Genomic DNA, 18,660 nt, shown 5'->3' on the forward strand with positions numbered 1-18,660 from the left:
ATCTAAAGTTCTAAACACGATTTTCTGTAAATGGTAGATTGATTGGGTCTCACACACTCACTTGCGTCAACCTGCATACATTTCTTTCTTTCTTTTTTTCTTATTATATAAAAGCAAAGTTTAAGTTATTAGTTAATACAATAACAATAATGACCAAATTTTTTAAAAATTTTGAATGATTTAGAAAAATTTTGACCACTAAAAAGTACACATCAGTACATAATACTCATCAAGCCATCACAAACCAACCATACCTAAATCGCACAATTCATAGATAAATCAGCCAAAACTAACATCTATATAGCATACATCACAAAGACGACCAATAAGTGAATGAAACGGCAGATTTCAACATTAGTCCAATTTTTCCATTCGTTTCAAATAAAATAAAATATACACAAATTCAGACTAGATGTTCAATGCCTTCCCAAGCTTCTTGACAAACACCCGAAGAACAAAAACAGAGGTTTACTAACAATATATTATTATTGTGCTTCCATTCACCCACAACATGCTGATTGAAAAAGCCACCCAACCGTTAAAACATGCCATGGATGTGTTTGTTGTGATCATCCCATGGCGTACTTTTGTGTCCAACTACGAGCAGTGGCCTCGTACTTGGACTTATCGGTCTTGTACATGTGTGCGATTTCTGGCACCAATGGATCATCAGGGTTTGGGTCGGTTAACAAAGAGCAGATGGAAAGCAAAACCTGCAAATCACATCAGCGATAGTTTAACTACAAAACCATGCACACATCTATAGCTATGTAAAGATGTAAAGCTAAAATGGTGTAGGAACTCGAGCCATTCTATGTACTATAAAAACATGCATTTACTAGGAATTTTTTAACATTTCATCTGACTGTACGAATTTATTGGGACTTAACCATGATGTTCAAAGATTTAAGCTTAATTTATCTTCTGATTTGATACATAAGTTATGAGAAATCATTATGAGTCTGACTATATGTAGTGCAAAATGATTGACTTCATTTTATCCTGAACCCTAAAAAAAGGGCTCTTGAAAAATGTATTCAGAAATAGGTTTCGTGTGAGACTTGACCGAAAACATGTTTGACAAACATATTAGATTAGTAGCTGAATACTGGTTATAAGTTGTAACTTATAAATAAGATATCAAGCAAATATAATGGAATTAAAGTCCAGTTGCTGTCGCTAAACATCCAAAGAAAACCCAAAAAAAAAAATCCTCCACCAATAGTTCAACTTGAATCAAAACTGGACCAAGCCATTGTGTAATAAGAGACATAGGGCACAGAATACGGAAATCAGTGTTAAAATACATGTGTAAGCAGCACAAATGAAAAATTCACATACAGTAATTGTTAATGAACATACCTTCGAGATTGTTAAAGCTGGGCTCCACTGCTCCTTCAGGATATCTAAGCAAATGCTACCATTGCTGTTAATGTTTGGGTGGAACACCTTGGTCCTAAATGCAACCTACGAGTATATAATAACATATATCAGTTAACAAAACTGTTACGCATATATCGGTATAAAAAAGAATAGACAACATGACCAGAGGTTAGATAAATTACCCTAGTTAAACCTCAGAGTATTCAGATACAAGACCCGATATAAGATACAGCTAACATTGTAACATCCCGCCTTTTTCCGTCAACTTTTCCGTTTAACTATTTAAGTTCCGTTAGATGTTTATAACACATCTCGTTAATATGCGTTTGAATTATCTTGTTAGGTAATTTCCGCACCCGATTTAAGTTGAGGGACCAATCTTGCCAAATGTTGAAACTTGTGACTAGGTCAAAGAGTCAAACTCTCATTCTATCCATTCATTCATCTCTTCCAATTTCTTAATACTCCAACTTTTCCTCTCAACTTCAAGAACAAAGATTCATCATCCAAAACCGAGCTAGTGATCTTCTTGCCAAACAAAATACATATTTGAACTCCTCGTGATCTCCTCTTCGTTTCCATACCGAATTCATCAATTTTGGGTAATTTTCTAAAATCACTAATTCTTGTGTTCTTGAGATTTTTAAGTTATAAGGTTGTTAATTAGTGTCTATGGCTCGAGTCTAGTTTGTTTATGTGATTTGTATGCTCGTTTTTGATATTTTGATGTAACTAGTTCATATTGAAAGAATGCTTGCTTAATCTTGAGTTTTAGGTGTTCATATGTTGTTGAATGATGAAAGTTCATGTTTTAATTGTGTTCCTAACATCACTAGCTTCAAATTGGTATGTAGGTTGACATGGATTAGTTTCATATGCAAGATTGTTGAATTTGTGATTTTGGATTAGGGTTTGATGAGCTTTACATGAACTTTTGATGCGTCAAATGCTATGAGATATTGTTGTTAAGTGTTTTGTTGCAATGTGTGTTTGATTACCTTCGAAACGGCATATCATTCATGTAAATTGGTTGCCCGAATCATAAAATGCGTTTTTGGAACTTGAACTTTGATTATGAACGTTTAATTACGGTTTTTGGTTGTTGTAAGTGGAAGTTTGATTGATGAAATGTACTTAGTTGTATTCCTTGTCAAAATACCTTTCCAACGATATATAATAGGCATTATAAGTGTTTGCGGGTCAAGAATTGTGTTGGAATTGGTTTTGGTTCGTGCACATTTAAAAAGCAGAAAAATAGCTGAAGCAGCAGGGTGGCGCGGCGCGCCCCTACCCCGCGCGGCGCGCCAATGGCCTGGCCAGAATTCTGTCCAAATTGGTCAATTTTTGAATAATGTTTGGCATGCTACGCACCTCCGATTAACATGTAACTTGGCCAACATGCTCATATATGATTTCTAAGATTAGAAAAATAGTTCGGAACCCGACCCGAACGTGTTGACTTTCGTTGACTTTGACCGACCAAAGTTTGACTTTTTGTCAAACTTAACCAAATGATTATGCAACCTTCCTAACTTATTTATATACTTGTATCTTGCATGAAACTTGGCAATTTGATTTCACATGCTAAATAATCGAGTCGTAACGAGCCATAGGACTAATTGAACATCTTTGACCTATCGTGTTTACCGTTATTGATACAACCTATTGTTTAGGTCAAGACTAGTATTGTTCTTTGCACACGTTTACTTGTCGAAGTACTTTACTACTCGTGCACTCAAGGTGAGATCATAGTCCCACTTTTACTCTTTTTGAACTTATATTTGGGATGAGAAAACATAAACGATTCTTTTGAACTAAGTGAACACAAGTACAGGAAAACAAACATTCTACATACGAGTTTAGAACAAAATCCTCAATTCGATTATCATTAGTTACACTTGCCGGGTGTAAGCGAGAACTTATGTTGTATGGATCCATATGGGTTTGACACACCCTCATTCAAACGGTTCGCTACCGCTTACGAATGAAATATATTTTCGAGAAACAGTGTATGTTCTAGCACTAAGTGATGGGGTTCAATGGAAGGAAACGTTAAGCATTGATAATTGGGTGCTCGTGAAACAAACTTTTGGAATGTATTACTATTATTTCATTGATGCAAATCTTGTGGTTCACTTGTACTTATTTACTTAAATCTATGATTTCACCAACGTTTTCGTTGACAGATTTCTATGTTTTTCTCAGGTCCTTGAACGATACATGATACATGCTTCCGCTCATTATTTGATACTTGCATTGGATGTCGAGTATATGTGCATTTCATGGAGCGTCTTTTGACTTCACTTTAAACCGTGTCGCCTAGATTTCATTCGTATTATAACGTTGTAACTTAACTATTGGTTGAACAATTCTTGTAAACTTTGGGAACAAATCTTTATTTTGAAATGAAGGCGACATATTTTGGTCAAACTTTGTCTTAAAGACTTATGACCACGTAACGGGACCTAAGTAGACGGCGCCGTCAAACATGATTTGGTCGGGTCGCTACAGATGGTATCAGAGCGTTGGTTGTAGGGATTTAGAGTTCATTAGTGTCAACCCCGAGTCATAGGGTACATTGGTGAGTCTAGACTACAACCGGCATATAGACTTGAAGTAGGAATTACTTGACTACTTGTGCATTTATACTCGAACGTTTCTACTCATATCTACTCTTAGTTCATCTTAATCTCACGTTGTTTAATTTGATTGACACGCCACCTTGACTATATGAAATGATGTCGAATGCACATATGAATCAGGGTAATATAATTTCCGGGATTATATTACGGTGACTCGTATGAACGTTCCGACATTATGACATAAAGAATTTAAGGCGAGTCGAAAAAAAAAAAAAAAAAAAAAAAAAAAAAAAAAAAAAAAAACTTCTCTTTATCTTTATTCTATATCACGGTTAGTATTATTGAGAATACTAATCAATGATATTCTTGTGTCTTGAAGGAACAATGGCTCCTCGTCGTGTACGCCGCAATGAAACTCCCGAACAAGCTCTCGAACGGATGATAGCTACCGCCGTAGATGCGGCCATGGCCGGTCACTCATCCAACAACAATAATAATAACAACCACAACAACAACAACAATAACAACAACAATGGAGCCGGAAACTCAAACGAGGGATGCTCCTATAAAGCTTTCATGGGGTGCAAACCTCACACTTTTGATGGAACCGGGGGACCGGTCGTGCTCACCCGATGGTTTGAGCAAACGGAAGCCGTCTTTAGCATAAGCGGTTGTCGGGACCAAGACAAGGTCAAATACTCCACTCACACTTTCTCCGGAATTGCTCTAACATGGTGGAACACCTATGTTCAATCGGTGGGTACCGATGAAGCTCATGCCCTCTCTTGGGCCGATCTAAAGGAAAAGATGATTGTTGAATATTTTCCGCGCGAAGAAACCCGAAAGCTTGAGGAAGAACTAAGAGCTTTGAAAGCGGTCGGAAACGACCTTAAAGCTTATAATCAACGCTTCGCCGAACTATCCTTGATGTGTCCTAATCTTGTTAACCCCGAATCTCAAAGGATTGAGCTCTACATGCTCGGTCTTCCAAAAAGCATCAAACAAGGGGTGATGTCATCCAAACCCACTACTCATCAAGCCGCTATGAACATGGCTCGCCAACTAATTGAAACGGTTGACGAAATCGTAGTTCCGGCACCTAAGGCCGAGGATAAATCGGGCGGCAACAAAAGAAAGTGGGAACCCTCCCAATCAAGCAACAACAACTTTGCTAAGAAGCCTTACACCTCCGACGGCAAGAAAGGTTATGCCGGGAACCTACCTCTTTGCAACAAATGCAACAAACATCACTTTGGCGAATGTAGTAAGATAATTTGCCACCGGTGCCAAGGAGTTGGTCATAAGGCCAACGATTGTAAAAGTGCCACTCCCGTCGCTCGAAAGTGGCCCAATGCACCAAAGACGGGCACTTGTTACGAATGTGGCCAAACGGGTCATTATAGAAATGCATGCCCGAAAAGGAAAGATAACACCAATACGCGCGGCCGAGCTTTCAACATCAACACCGAGGAAGCCCGGGATGACACTGAACTAGTCACGGGTACGTTTCTTCTCAACAATTCTTATGTCTCTTGCTTATTTGATTCGGGTGCCGATAAATGCTTTGTATCCAAGACTTTGACTCATTCTTTTAGCACTCCACCTCTTCCATTAGATACCACTTATACCATTGAAGTAGCTAACGGAAAACTATTAAGTGCCGACACATATTACCGGGGGTGTACGTTAAACATTTTGGGTAAGGAATTTGAAATTGACTTGATACCCATGGAACTAGGAAGCTTTGATGTAATAATCGGTATGAATTGGTTAGTCAAAACGAAATCTCACATTCTTTGTGATCTTAACGCAATCCGAATTCCTATCGAGAATGGTGAACCTTTGATTGTTTATGGCGATAAGAGTTGCACCAGACTCAGCCTCATTTCGTGCCTTAAAGTTAGAAAACTACTCCGTAAGGGTTGTTTTGCGATCCTTGCCCACGTCAAGAAAGTCGAGTCCGATGAGAAGCACATCGATGATGTGCCAATTGTTAGTGACTATTCCGATGTATTTCCCGATGAATTGCCGGGTCTTCCGCCTCATCGACCGGTTGAATTCCAAATCGATCTTATTCCGGGAGCCGCACCCGTAGCGCGTGCACCATATAGACTCGCTCCATCTGAAATGCAAGAATTGCAAAGTCAAATCCAAGAACTACTTGATCGTGGTTTTATCCAACCTAGCCATTCACCTTGGGGCGCTCCGATTTTGTTTGTTAAAAAGAAAGACGGATCCCTACGAATGTGCATTGATTATCGCGAACTAAATAAATTGACGGTTAAGAACCGATATCCTCTTCCTCGCATCGATGACCTCTTTGATCAACTACAAGGGTCTTGTGTATATTCGAAAATCGATCTCCGCTCGGGTTATCATCAATTGAGGGTTAAGGGGGAAGATGTCTCCAAAACCGCTTTCCGAACTCGTTATGGTAGTTATGAATTCCTTGTCATGCCATTTGGTCTCACTAACGCACCGGCGGTGTTCATGGATCTTATGAACCGCGTGTGCAAACCGTATCTCGATAAATTCGTTATTGTGTTCATCGATGACATATTAATCTATTCTAAAAATGAAGAAGAGCACGAACAACATCTCCGACTTGTGCTTGAACTTTTAAGACAAGAACAACTCTATGCCAAATTCTCCAAGTGTGAATTTTGGTTAAAGGAAGTTCAATTTCTTGGTCATGTTGTAAGTGACCAAGGTATTAAAGTCGATCCATCGAAAATCGAAGCCATTAGCAAATGGGAGACTCCCACTACTCCTACTCACATTCGTCAATTTTTGGGTCTCGCCGGGTACTATCGTAGATTCATCGAAAATTTCTCTTTGGTTGCACGTCCTCTAACCGCCTTGACTCACAAGGGAAAGAAATTCATTTGGGCGACCGAACATGAATCCGCATTCCAAATCTTGAAAACGAAGCTAACCACCGCTCCTATCTTGTCACTTCCCGAAGGCAATGATGACTTTGTTGTATATTGCGATGCCTCAAAACATGGTTTTGGGTGTGTATTGATGCAACGAACGAAAGTCATTGCTTATGCTTCTCGACAACTCAAAATTCATGAACGAAACTATACGACACATGATCTCGAACTCGGAGCCGTTGTCTTTGCACTTAAAATGTGGAGACACTATCTTTATGGAACCAAGAGTACTATCTTTACCGACCACAAAAGTCTCCAACACATTTTCGATCAAAAGCAACTAAACATGAGACAACGACGGTGGATTGACACTTTGAACGATTACGATTGCGAGCTTCGTTACCATCCCGGGAAGGCAAATGTAGTAGCCGATGCCTTAAGTCGAAAAGAAAGAGTGGTGCCTCTCCGTGTCCGAGCTTTAAACATCACCATTCACACCAACCTTAATAGCCAAATTCGGGTAGCCCAAGATGAGGCTCTTAAGGATGAAAACATCTCTCTCGAACACTTGAACGTCCTCACCTCTCGATTCGAAGTTAAAGAAACCGGACTCCGATATTTCGCCGGAAGAATTTGGGTGCCTAGTTATGGGGACCTACGAAGCCTTATTTTAGATGAAGCCCATAAGTCACGATACTCGATTCACCCCGGTGCCAATAAGATGTACCACGACCTTAAACAGCTATATTGGTGGCCGAATATCAAAAGGGAAGTAGCTACTTATGTTTCCAAGTGTTTGACATGTTCCAAAGTCAAAGCCGAACACCAAAGACCGTCCGGACTACTTCGACAACCCGAGATCCCGCAATGGAAGTGGGAAGGGATAACGATGGATTTTATCACCAAACTACCAAAAACGACGGGCGGTTATGATACCATTTGGGTTATTGTTGACCGTCTCACCAAATCCGCACACTTCCTTGCCATGAAAGAAACGGACAAAATGGAGAAACTTGCACAACTTTACATTAAGGAGATCGTAGCCCGACACGGTGTACCTTTATCGATTATCTCCGACCGAGATGGCCGTTTCGTTTCTAGATTTTGGCGTACATTGCAAGAAGCGTTGGGAACGCGTTTAGACATGAGCACCGCATATCATCCTCAAACCGATGGACAAAGCGAACGTACAATTCAAACCTTAGAGGACATGTTACGAGCTTGCGTGGTTGATTTCGGAAAAGCTTGGGACAAGCACTTACCTCTCGCCGAGTTCTCTTACAACAATAGTTATCACGCGAGTATTAAAGCCGCACCTTTTGAAGCGCTATATGGCCGCAAATGTCGTTCACCTCTTTGTTGGGCCGAGGTAGGCGACGTGCAAATCACCGGACCCGAACTCATTCACGAAACCACCGAGAAAATCGTTCAAATCCGAGATAGGCTTAGGACGGCCCGAAGTCGTCAAAAGAGCTATACCGATAAACGACGCAACGATCTTGAATTTCAAGTCGGTGACCGAGTAATGTTAAAAGTCGCACCTTGGAAGGGTGTAATCCGTTTTGGGAAACGCGGGAAGCTAAATCCGCGGTATATTGGTCCTTTCGAAATCTTGGAGCGTATTGGAACCGTTGCTTATCGTTTGGATCTTCCGCCTCAATTGAGCTCCGTTCATCCTACTTTCCATGTATCTAACTTGAAAAAGTGTCTTGCCGAACCCGATATCGTCATTCCTCTCGAAGAGCTTACCATTGATGACAAACTTCATTTTGTGGAGGAACCGGTTGAAATTGTGGACACCTCCGTCAAGACATTGAAACAAAGCCGAATCCCGATTGTTAAAGTCCGTTGGAACGCCAAAAGGGGACCCGAGTTTACTTGGGAAAGACAAGATCAAATGCAAAGGAAGTACCCTCATCTATTCGTGAATTCGGAAACGCAAGATCTCGAGGAAGAAACAACGACTACTGCGCCTACTTAAATTTCGGGACGAAATTTCTTTTAAGGTGTAGGTAATGTAACATCCCGCCTTTTTCCGTCAACTTTTCCGTTTAACTATTTAAGTTCCGTTAGATGTTTATAACACATCTCGTTAATATGCGTTTGAATTATCTTGTTAGGTAATTTCCGCACCCGATTTAAGTTGAGGGACCAATCTTGCCAAATGTTGAAACTTGTGACTAGGTCAAAGAGTCAAACTCTCATTCTATCCATTCATTCATCTCTTCCAATTTCTTAATACTCCAACTTTTCCTCTCAACTTCAAGAACAAAGATTCATCATCCAAAACCGAGCTAGTGATCTTCTTGCCAAACAAAATACATATTTGAACTCCTCGTGATCTCCTCTTCGTTTCCATACCGAATTCATCAATTTTGGGTAATTTTCTAAAATCACTAATTCTTGTGTTCTTGAGATTTTTAAGTTATAAGGTTGTTAATTAGTGTCTATGGCTCGAGTCTAGTTTGTTTATGTGATTTGTATGCTCGTTTTTGATATTTTGATGTAACTAGTTCATATTGAAAGAATGCTTGCTTAATCTTGAGTTTTAGGTGTTCATATGTTGTTGAATGATGAAAGTTCATGTTTTAATTGTGTTCCTAACATCACTAGCTTCAAATTGGTATGTAGGTTGACATGGATTAGTTTCATATGCAAGATTGTTGAATTTGTGATTTTGGATTAGGGTTTGATGAGCTTTACATGAACTTTTGATGCGTCAAATGCTATGAGATATTGTTGTTAAGTGTTTTGTTGCAATGTGTGTTTGATTACCTTCGAAACGGCATATCATTCATGTAAATTGGTTGCCCGAATCATAAAATGCGTTTTTGGAACTTGAACTTTGATTATGAACGTTTAATTACGGTTTTTGGTTGTTGTAAGTGGAAGTTTGATTGATGAAATGTACTTAGTTGTATTCCTCGTCAAAATACCTTTCCAACGATATATAATAGGCATTATAAGTGTTTGCGGGTCAAGAATTGTGTTGGAATTGGTTTTGGTTCGTGCACATTTAAAAAGCAGAAAAATAGCTGAAGCAGCAGGGTGGCGCGGCGCGCCCCTACCCCGCGCGGCGCGCCAATGGCCTGGCCAGAATTCTGTCCAAATTGGTCAATTTTTGAATAATGTTTGGCATGCTACGCACCTCCGATTAACATGTAACTTGGCCAACATGCTCATATATGATTTCTAAGATTAGAAAAATAGTTCGGAACCCGACCCGAACGTGTTGACTTTCGTTGACTTTGACCGACCAAAGTTTGACTTTTTGTCAAACTTAACCAAATGATTATGCAACCTTCCTAACTTATTTATATACTTGTATCTTGCATGAAACTTGGCAATTTGATTTCACATGCTAAATAATCGAGTCGTAACGAGCCATAGGACTAATTGAACATCTTTGACCTATCGTGTTTACCGTTATTGATACAACCTATTGTTTAGGTCAAGACTAGTATTGTTCTTTGCACACGTTTACTTGTCGAAGTACTTTACTACTCGTGCACTCAAGGTGAGATCATAGTCCCACTTTTACTCTTTTTGAACTTATATTTGGGATGAGAAAACATAAACGATTCTTTTGAACTAAGTGAACACAAGTACAGGAAAACAAACATTCTACATACGAGTTTAGAACAAAATCCTCAATTCGATTATCATTAGTTACACTTGCCGGGTGTAAGCGAGAACTTATGTTGTATGGATCCATATGGGTTTGACACACCCTCATTCAAACGGTTCGCTACCGCTTACGAATGAAATATATTTTCGAGAAACAGTGTATGTTCTAGCACTAAGTGATGGGGTTCAATGGAAGGAAACGTTAAGCATTGATAATTGGGTGCTCGTGAAACAAACTTTTGGAATGTATTACTATTATTTCATTGATGCAAATCTTGTGGTTCACTTGTACTTATTTACTTAAATCTATGATTTCACCAACGTTTTCGTTGACAGATTTCTATGTTTTTCTCAGGTCCTTGAACGATACATGATACATGCTTCCGCTCATTATTTGATACTTGCATTGGATGTCGAGTATATGTGCATTTCATGGAGCGTCTTTTGACTTCACTTTAAACCGTGTCGCCTAGATTTCATTCGTATTATAACGTTGTAACTTAACTATTGGTTGAACAATTCTTGTAAACTTTGGGAACAAATCTTTATTTTGAAATGAAGGCGACATATTTTGGTCAAACTTTGTCTTAAAGACTTATGACCACGTAACGGGACCTAAGTAGACGGCGCCGTCAAACATGATTTGGTCGGGTCGCTACAAACATCATAGTTTTTCAACCAGCAAAAGCAAAGGAAGATTATGAGTTACAGTGATAATTACTCGGTGCTACCTAAAACGTCAAGTAGGTATTTATACACAAGTTGAACGAATCTTATAAACTGTGCCTTGATTGATGAGCCTTTGTCAACTACGTTAACACTGTTAAAAGATCATATTAAGTGTACCATAATTAAATCAAGATCCTTCTTTTAAACAGCAACCTTGAAATTATTACATCATTCTTGTTCTGCCCTCTTATCCTACTCTGTAGGTGCTGGTCCATTACCATTCTAGTAGAGGCAATGAAAGCTGAACTAGATAGACCCCATTACTTTAATAAATGACCCTGTGTACACAATGCGTAAATTTTAACTCTGAACCTCTCTTTAATGAATCCGTCATGGCGTCAAGCTATGGAAGTCTAAGTTTTAGTATACCAAACTGTTGTTACAGCTATAATATTAAGGTATAAGTAGTTGATCCTTAATAACCTCTCAATAACTGAAGAAACAAGTTGGTCCTTGACTCCTTGGCAACTGGCACATGCACAACTACTAATATCTGTTAGCCTTTAGGCCCACTCAGCGCCATGTCAGCACTTCCTCATAAAAAATGAGCACATATCCACTAGCCCGTTGCTCTTCCCGGCGATCCGATGGTGCATTCATCCTCACCATTCACTCCTCCGGCGGTCAGGCGGCAGATGACGTGTGGTTCTCACACGCATTCTGCGAACTGTTGGCGTGTGGGTAAGGTTTCTGTTTCCTTTCGTTTTTCCATTTGAGTTGGGGTTTGCTGCTGCTTTTATTGTTTGCCAGAGTTTACTCCGATCTCCTCTTGGTCGTTCGTAGGCGACAAGCTCTTAACGGAGGTCCACGTCCGATTTGGAGGACCGATCGGTTTTTTGATGGCTTTGGCTTTATTTGACCTGCTCCCTCCTGGATTTTGTTAGATCTGAGGCTCCTTTTTTTCAAAATGGCGTACTTTTCATTTTTGGTTTTGCTGGATTTTTTGGGTTCCAAAGGTTTCTGGTCGGAGAAGGTCAGGCGACCTGCTTTCTTTTTCTTTCTTCGGTGCCGTCCTTCGTTCCTAATCTCTCTCTCTCTTCAGGTGTGAAACTTGCAGGATTCTGGCAGGAGCTCAGGCCAGCGGTTCTGGTCGTTTTGTGCTGGTTGTCTCAGTTTACGTTGGTTTCTGGTTCGGGTTTCGCTTGTTCCACCCTTCACGTCGTTGGATCCTTTTCGAGTGAAATTGACATTGTTGCCGACATAGCTGATGAAGCTAGGTTTGTTGGGAGGTCTCTCGGTAGTTTCTCGATCATCCGTAGGTGTAGATTCGTATGGTTGATGCTTCTAAGTGATTCGTTTTCTTTTTGGCGGGTGCTCTTAGAATTTAGGCTTTCGGGTGCTCTATTTGGTTTTCTGGTTACGGTCTCGTGGAGGGTGTTCTTCGGTTTCCCGGCGAGGGTTTCTTGTTTCTCGTGGATTAGCTGGGGGTGTGATCAGTTGACTGAGAGTGTTAGGAGGGAGTCTTGCGTAGCAGGGCTCGCTTCGATTCTGGATGTTTGTGATTTGATGAGGATTGGTTGTTGCAGTTAGGTTTTAGGGTTTTGTCTACTGGTTTATTTGTATGGCTTGTATGTTTATTGTCGATTTAGTTGCAGTCTGTTTATTGTACGGCTTGTAAGTTTGGGGTTAGTTGTTATTGTTTGCATCTAAATAAGAATACTCTTCCAGATGGGCATGACAAGCAATGAAAATACTACACAAATATAAAAATCATAGCCAACGAAGCGTTGCTTCAACAGCATCCCCTTCACCTTGTGTGTTGGGGTGGGGGTTGGGTCGTAGGTTCGAGCCTCGCTCTGCCCATCCTATTAATTAATCTGCCTGAAATATGGATATCCAGATTGACCTCAAGGGGGTTTTCTCCCGATTCCATTCGGGATTCAAACCCGCTCCGCCTGCCCCTCGGGATGGTTAAAGGATCGGGTTCCTGTAATGCGATTCGGTTTTCCTCCCGAACGCGTGTGTGTGCAAATGATGAGTGTCGTTGAAATAATGATACATTGATGCAAAACTTGCCATTCAAAAGAATATAAAAATCATACACCGCTTAACTACCTTAGGAGGCTTAAAAGGATAATCCGGAGGGAAATGAATCGAAACGAGAAATACGCCTCCGGAATATGGGCTGTCAGACGGCCCCATAATTGTTGCTTGCCAATGGAACATGTCTTCGGCAACAGGACCTACAATATAAAGTACACACATTAATATGATAAAAATAAAAAACAGAAAGAATAATATATTTAGCTAACAGAAAAAATCAAGAACTTGCTACTCAATTAACATCTCAGGTTATCAATTCTCCAACTCATCTAGAATGTTGCCAAGAATATCCTATATAAGAAGGTGATGCATACACAAATTATATATATATATATATATATATATATATATATATATATATATATATATATATATATATATATATATATATATACACTGTAACAAATAACATCCTGCACAAAAAACACAACCATTACAGAAAAAGCAAGCGCTTGTTACTCGATTAGCATCTTCAGTTATCAGTACACAAATTAATCAGTCATGCAGACACCAAACATGTTGTGTCTTAATTTTATATAAGGTATAGCATACACAAGCCTCAACAGCATCAGTATACCATATTAACACATGATTCTTCACACTATATCCATAAATAAATAAACTTACAAACAGAGTAAATCAAAGAAAGCATAATTACACATAACAGCAACAATAAAATATACATATACAAGTATATATACAATTCAATTAATTATACCTGCGCTACATGAAGTAGGAGGATCCTTCTGCAAATCCTTAAGCTCCTTCAGAATACGTTTGGACGCCATCACGACAACAAGTTCGAAACCCTAATTCACCTCTTACAACATAAACAAACCCTAATTCAACAAAATACAAGTCAGTCAACGACCAAATGCAAACAGCTAAATTAGTAACAATTAATTAATTTTATAATAGGGAGTATCAAAGATCTGTACTTGCTTGTTGTTCTTCACATGTAAATTTAACTGGAATTTTAGAAATCAAAATTTGACGTAAATTGAAAGATGAAATACCTGATGGATGAGATGTAAAATAAAAGTTAAAAAAAAGTTGAATTTTGGATAGAAATAGAAATTAAATGAAAGCAGATTTATGAGCCAATCGTATGGAAGAAGGGAAAGTGAAATGCGTTTTATGCAATATTTAAAAATCGGGTTTTTAATCGAATCGGTCGGAGGTTCAACTACGGTACTAGGGATGTCAATCCTATCTACCGGATATTCATCTGATTCACCCGATTATTCGTGAATATGGAAGATCTAAATGGATATGAATATGGACGTGGATGAAAAAAATTCATCCATGAATGAACCCGCTTTCACCCGAAATAACTAAATATATAAATTTATCACTCAAATTAGTATCATTTATGTAGTGATATTTCATTAATTATATTCATATTCATCTTTCTTTATATTTTTTCTAAAAATATAACTTTTTTGTATATTTTGTTTTGTTTAAATAATGAAATGTATTTATCGTGCTTTGATGGTTCAAATGTGATTCCATGTAACTAAAAGTAAGCAACTTACATGTCTATATTTTTACACGTTTAATAGGTTATCAATTGAAAATTGGTTATATAGATTAGTAAAATGTGACTTTCGGTTGCATAAACTATTAAAAATATTACTTTTGATCGTATATAGTGAATCACCGCTTATAATTGTTAAAAATAAAATAAATTTAAACGGTTATGGATAATTATCCATTAACCCGCTTCACCCGAGGATATGGATATGGATGGATGAAAAGTAAAAAAAATAAATGGATATGGATATGGATACGGCCTCACCCGATCCATATCCGATCCATTGCCATCCCTAACTACGGAGTACTATTTTTTTGCAAAAACAAAGTACTAAACTAATAAATAAATGAAAAAATATCAACGTTGGTCCCCAAACTTTGTCCCAGAAATCAAGATGAGACCTAAACTTTAAATTCATCACGTTTGGTCCCAAGTTTTCCAATTTGATCCCGTCTGGTCCCAGCAGTTAACATTGTTAGTTTCTCCATCGTTAGACAATGCACGTGATTTGCACTCTAGGGTCAATTTAGTCTTTCTGATTTTCACTATGCACAAAAGTTAACCCACAAAACCTATACATACCGCCCAATTTTTTCATCCTACGTATTGTTTTCCATATCAACTGCTTCTTCCCCATTCGTCATTTATTTTTTTCAATCAACTGCAACTATGTCCTCATCATACGTAATACTACATCAGTTTCTTTATTTTAATTTTCGAAGATCTACTCTTACACAGTTTTAATCTTTTACTTTTTTTTTAAACTATTACGTCAGTTTTAATCTTTTTTTTTTTTTGTTGTTGTTGTTGAAACATGTTATTGTATAAACATGTTAGTGTATATAACAAGTTATTGTACTCTTAGATCAGTTATTAATGATTGACTTAATTTGCTTTTAATTCTAGATTTTTTGTTTATTAATGATTGGCTTAATTCTGGATGTTTATGTTATGAACCTTTAAATTCTAGATGTTTATGTTATGAACCTTGGTGATACTTTGATTCTGGATGTTTATCAATGTTTTAGTTGGCATCATCTATAGCATATCACATTTAAGCAGATTATAAGGTGAAAGTGCATATTTTGACTTTTTTGAATATTTTGACTGTTTTTTACTGCATAATTGACTGGTTTTGACTGCATTAGCAATAACATTAGCATATCACAACATAGAATAGGTTAAACTTGTTTATAGTTTTTTTTTTTTACTTTTTTTTTTATTTTTTTGTTACTTATCAAGACCGTTTTTGACTATTCTAAACTGCCTATATTGATGCTAAAACTTCCTAATTTTAACTTACAAATGAAAAATTAAATCAGTCTTGAAATTTGAATTTTGTGGTTGTTTTGATGGTGAAAGTGCATATTATGAATGTTTCCGACTTACTTTGACCTATTTTAACTTACTAAAGAAGAATTAGATCACTTTTGAATTTTGGATGTTGTGATTGATTTGATGGTGAAAGTGCATTTTTTTTACTGTTTTTTGCTCATGAACTTTGACTGCATATTTAGCATTAGCATAGCACAATTCACATTGATACTGCACAATATGTTTTATTGACTAGTTTTGACTTTATTTGATTGTTTTTCATTATTTTTCATATTAGCTTATGAATCTTTTTGAGAACACACACACAAACAACTAACTCACTTTCATTCTAACAAACAACAAAACAAAACAAACTAGTTTAAAAGTATATAACATTGATCAGCTGAAAACAAAAGATTTAACTCAATTTCCAACAAAGCGATGCCCCCTGCTTGAAATGTGGTGAAGAGGAGTTACATTGTCGTAAAAAAACCAAGGCACCAGATAGTACATCAGCTGATGACATTTTTAATGTTATACACAGTGCACAAATTGACAATAGGCTAATGTTACCCAAACATTATAATCTGGGTTGAACTACCACACCAACAAATTTCCATTGATTCTGATAGTTTCAATTGGGAATGAAATAGCTTCAATAAGGGAATTAGGGTTTATTATTAAAAACACAGGTATTTTGATTTGGTGAAGTGGTGAACTGACGGGTTCACTTTTGTTTTTTGAAAGCCAAAATTAGGGTAAACCTTGGATAAATTAAAAAGACTAAATTACCACAAGTGTGACAATCACGTGCTAGAGGTATGGATGGAGAAACTGACGCTGTTAACATCCTGGGACCAAGCGCGTATTTTATTGAAAAGTTGGGACCAAACGTGATGAATTTAAAGTTTAGGTCCCATCATGATTTCTTGTACAAAGTTTAGGGACCAGCGGTGATATTTTTTCTAAATATAAATACACAAGTACACAAGTAACTTTAAAAAAATATATATTAAAATTAAAATACATATAATACCAAAAGCCTCGAAAAGCCTCACGACTAGAAAACGAATATATTAATAAACCAAAGAAAACAATCAAACCAAACACGTTATCAAAACGCGAGTTTACCTAATAGACCCAACAAAACCACCAAACAAAACCAAAACAGACTAAACAAACTTAAACACTACAACAAACAACAACCAAGAGGGCAACAGATAACCAACCAAACGATCAAAACGCAACAGAAAAAAACAAACAAACGAGCGATCAAGGTAAGCCAATTTTATTACTTTCGAACTCGGCTTGATGAGCTTGCCTTCAACTTTGTCAAACTCACAAATTTGCCGATCTAGAAGAGTATGTAAAAATCATCCTATTCGTCAAACCGACCTCAGATTCGTCTTCTCCCATTGTAGTAGCCCCAGACTCGAACACGGAATCATCATCTTTATCATGGAGGAGAAAAGATTTGTCGCTTTCCTAATTTTCTTTTTGAACTTCTTTCTTGACTTACTTGATCCCCAATAGTCGATTCCATTTTCAACTAGTTTCACAGGTTGAATAGATAACAATTGTTCTATTATTATTATTATCATTATTATATTATTATTATAATTATAATTAAATTATTAATATTAATAATATTACAATTGAGCAAAAGTCTCTTACTGTTCATCAATAGTAAGGGTATTTTTGTCCTTTCACGCTAAAAGATATTTATCCCTTAACTTTCCATTCCCTCCATCTCCATTCTCGCCACCGCCTCTGATGAAGTCTCTCACGCTTTCTTCGCCCACATCCCAACCACCACTGACTCCTCTTCTTCTCCTGGGTTTTCGTTGGCCATCTTTGCCACAAATCCCTCATTATCATCTTCTTCATACGTTCTTCCATATTTACACATGTCTTTTATTTCTCATCAAGGGCATTTTCATCATCTTCTTTCTCCTATTCTCGATCTATTAATTTTAATCTATTATCTCTATTAGATATTTTACAATGAAGCTCAAGGTTTCTTAATATTGTTGTTGCTCAATTTGATTTCTTTTTTTGAAAGGTGCTCAATTCGATTTCTTTGCTGCATGGTATCAATACTGAAGTTTTTCTATTATTTGTTATGTCCATTTACACATTTTCATGACCATAAGTGCAATCCTTTTGCTTACCTTATACATAAAAAATATCACGTATATAATCCATCCGAGTCAACAACTATTATGCACAATTAATACCACCTTTCCTTTACAACATTAAAAACCAAATGCAATTTTTCATGCTTTCTTTATGATGTTGGTGATTTGTTGCTTCTTTGTTGTTGTGGCAGTTACATATTTTTTTCTTATTTACTTTTACTTTGTTCAACTATAACTCTCTTTTATTTTTGTCTTCTTACTCTGCACATTTTTCATGTTTCATAGGTTTTGGTTTTGGCTTTGCTAACAAACGTTCGTGTGTCTCTATTGGCGGGTATACTTTGACCTTTGTTATCGTGGTTTATTGGCTCAATTTCGATTTATGACATTGTTATGTAAGTGTGCTTTTCCTTTTTCTTTATCCTGCTTTTTTG

General features: G+C 37.5%; 1 protein-coding gene across 2 annotated transcripts; it reads right to left on the minus strand.

The window, feature by feature from the left end:
- Positions 1-326: 326 nt before the first annotated feature.
- On the minus strand, positions 327-14,364 carry LOC139904423 (SUMO-conjugating enzyme UBC9). 2 transcript variants are annotated; one of them, XM_071886358.1, is made up of 5 exons: positions 14,257-14,364; positions 13,959-14,079; positions 13,253-13,380; positions 1,363-1,467; positions 327-713 (listed from the first exon to the last, which is right to left on the minus strand). In XM_071886358.1, the coding sequence occupies exons 2-5, from the start codon at positions 14,026-14,028 to the stop codon at positions 570-572; spliced, it is 447 nt and encodes a 148-aa protein (XP_071742459.1). In that variant the 5' UTR covers positions 14,029-14,079; positions 14,257-14,364; the 3' UTR covers positions 327-569. The 2 variants fall into 2 exon arrangements, with proteins under 2 accessions (XP_071742459.1, XP_071742460.1); XM_071886359.1 differs by having other exon boundaries at positions 14,179-14,298.
- Between the last annotated feature and the right edge of the window lie 4,296 nt (positions 14,365-18,660).

This window comes from Rutidosis leptorrhynchoides, chromosome 4, assembly GCF_046630445.1.
Source record: "Rutidosis leptorrhynchoides isolate AG116_Rl617_1_P2 chromosome 4, CSIRO_AGI_Rlap_v1, whole genome shotgun sequence".
In the NCBI taxonomy this organism is placed as follows: Eukaryota; Viridiplantae; Streptophyta; class Magnoliopsida; order Asterales; family Asteraceae; genus Rutidosis; species Rutidosis leptorrhynchoides.

What these genes read in the sequence shown, in the direction of transcription:
- LOC139904423 (XM_071886358.1), bottom strand. Translation starts at nt 14,028, where the DNA reads ATGGCGTCCAAACGTATTCTGAAGGAGCTTAAGGATTTGCAGAAGGAT. An exon ending in TCCTACTTCATGTAGCGCAG is followed by an intron (nt 13,381 to 13,958) that starts GTATAATTAATT and finishes TTTATATTGTAG; the next exon opens with GTCCTGTTGCCGAAGACATG. An exon ending in ATCCTTTTAAGCCTCCTAAG is followed by an intron (nt 1,468 to 13,252) that starts GTAGTTAAGCGG and finishes ATATACTCGTAG; the next exon opens with GTTGCATTTAGGACCAAGGT.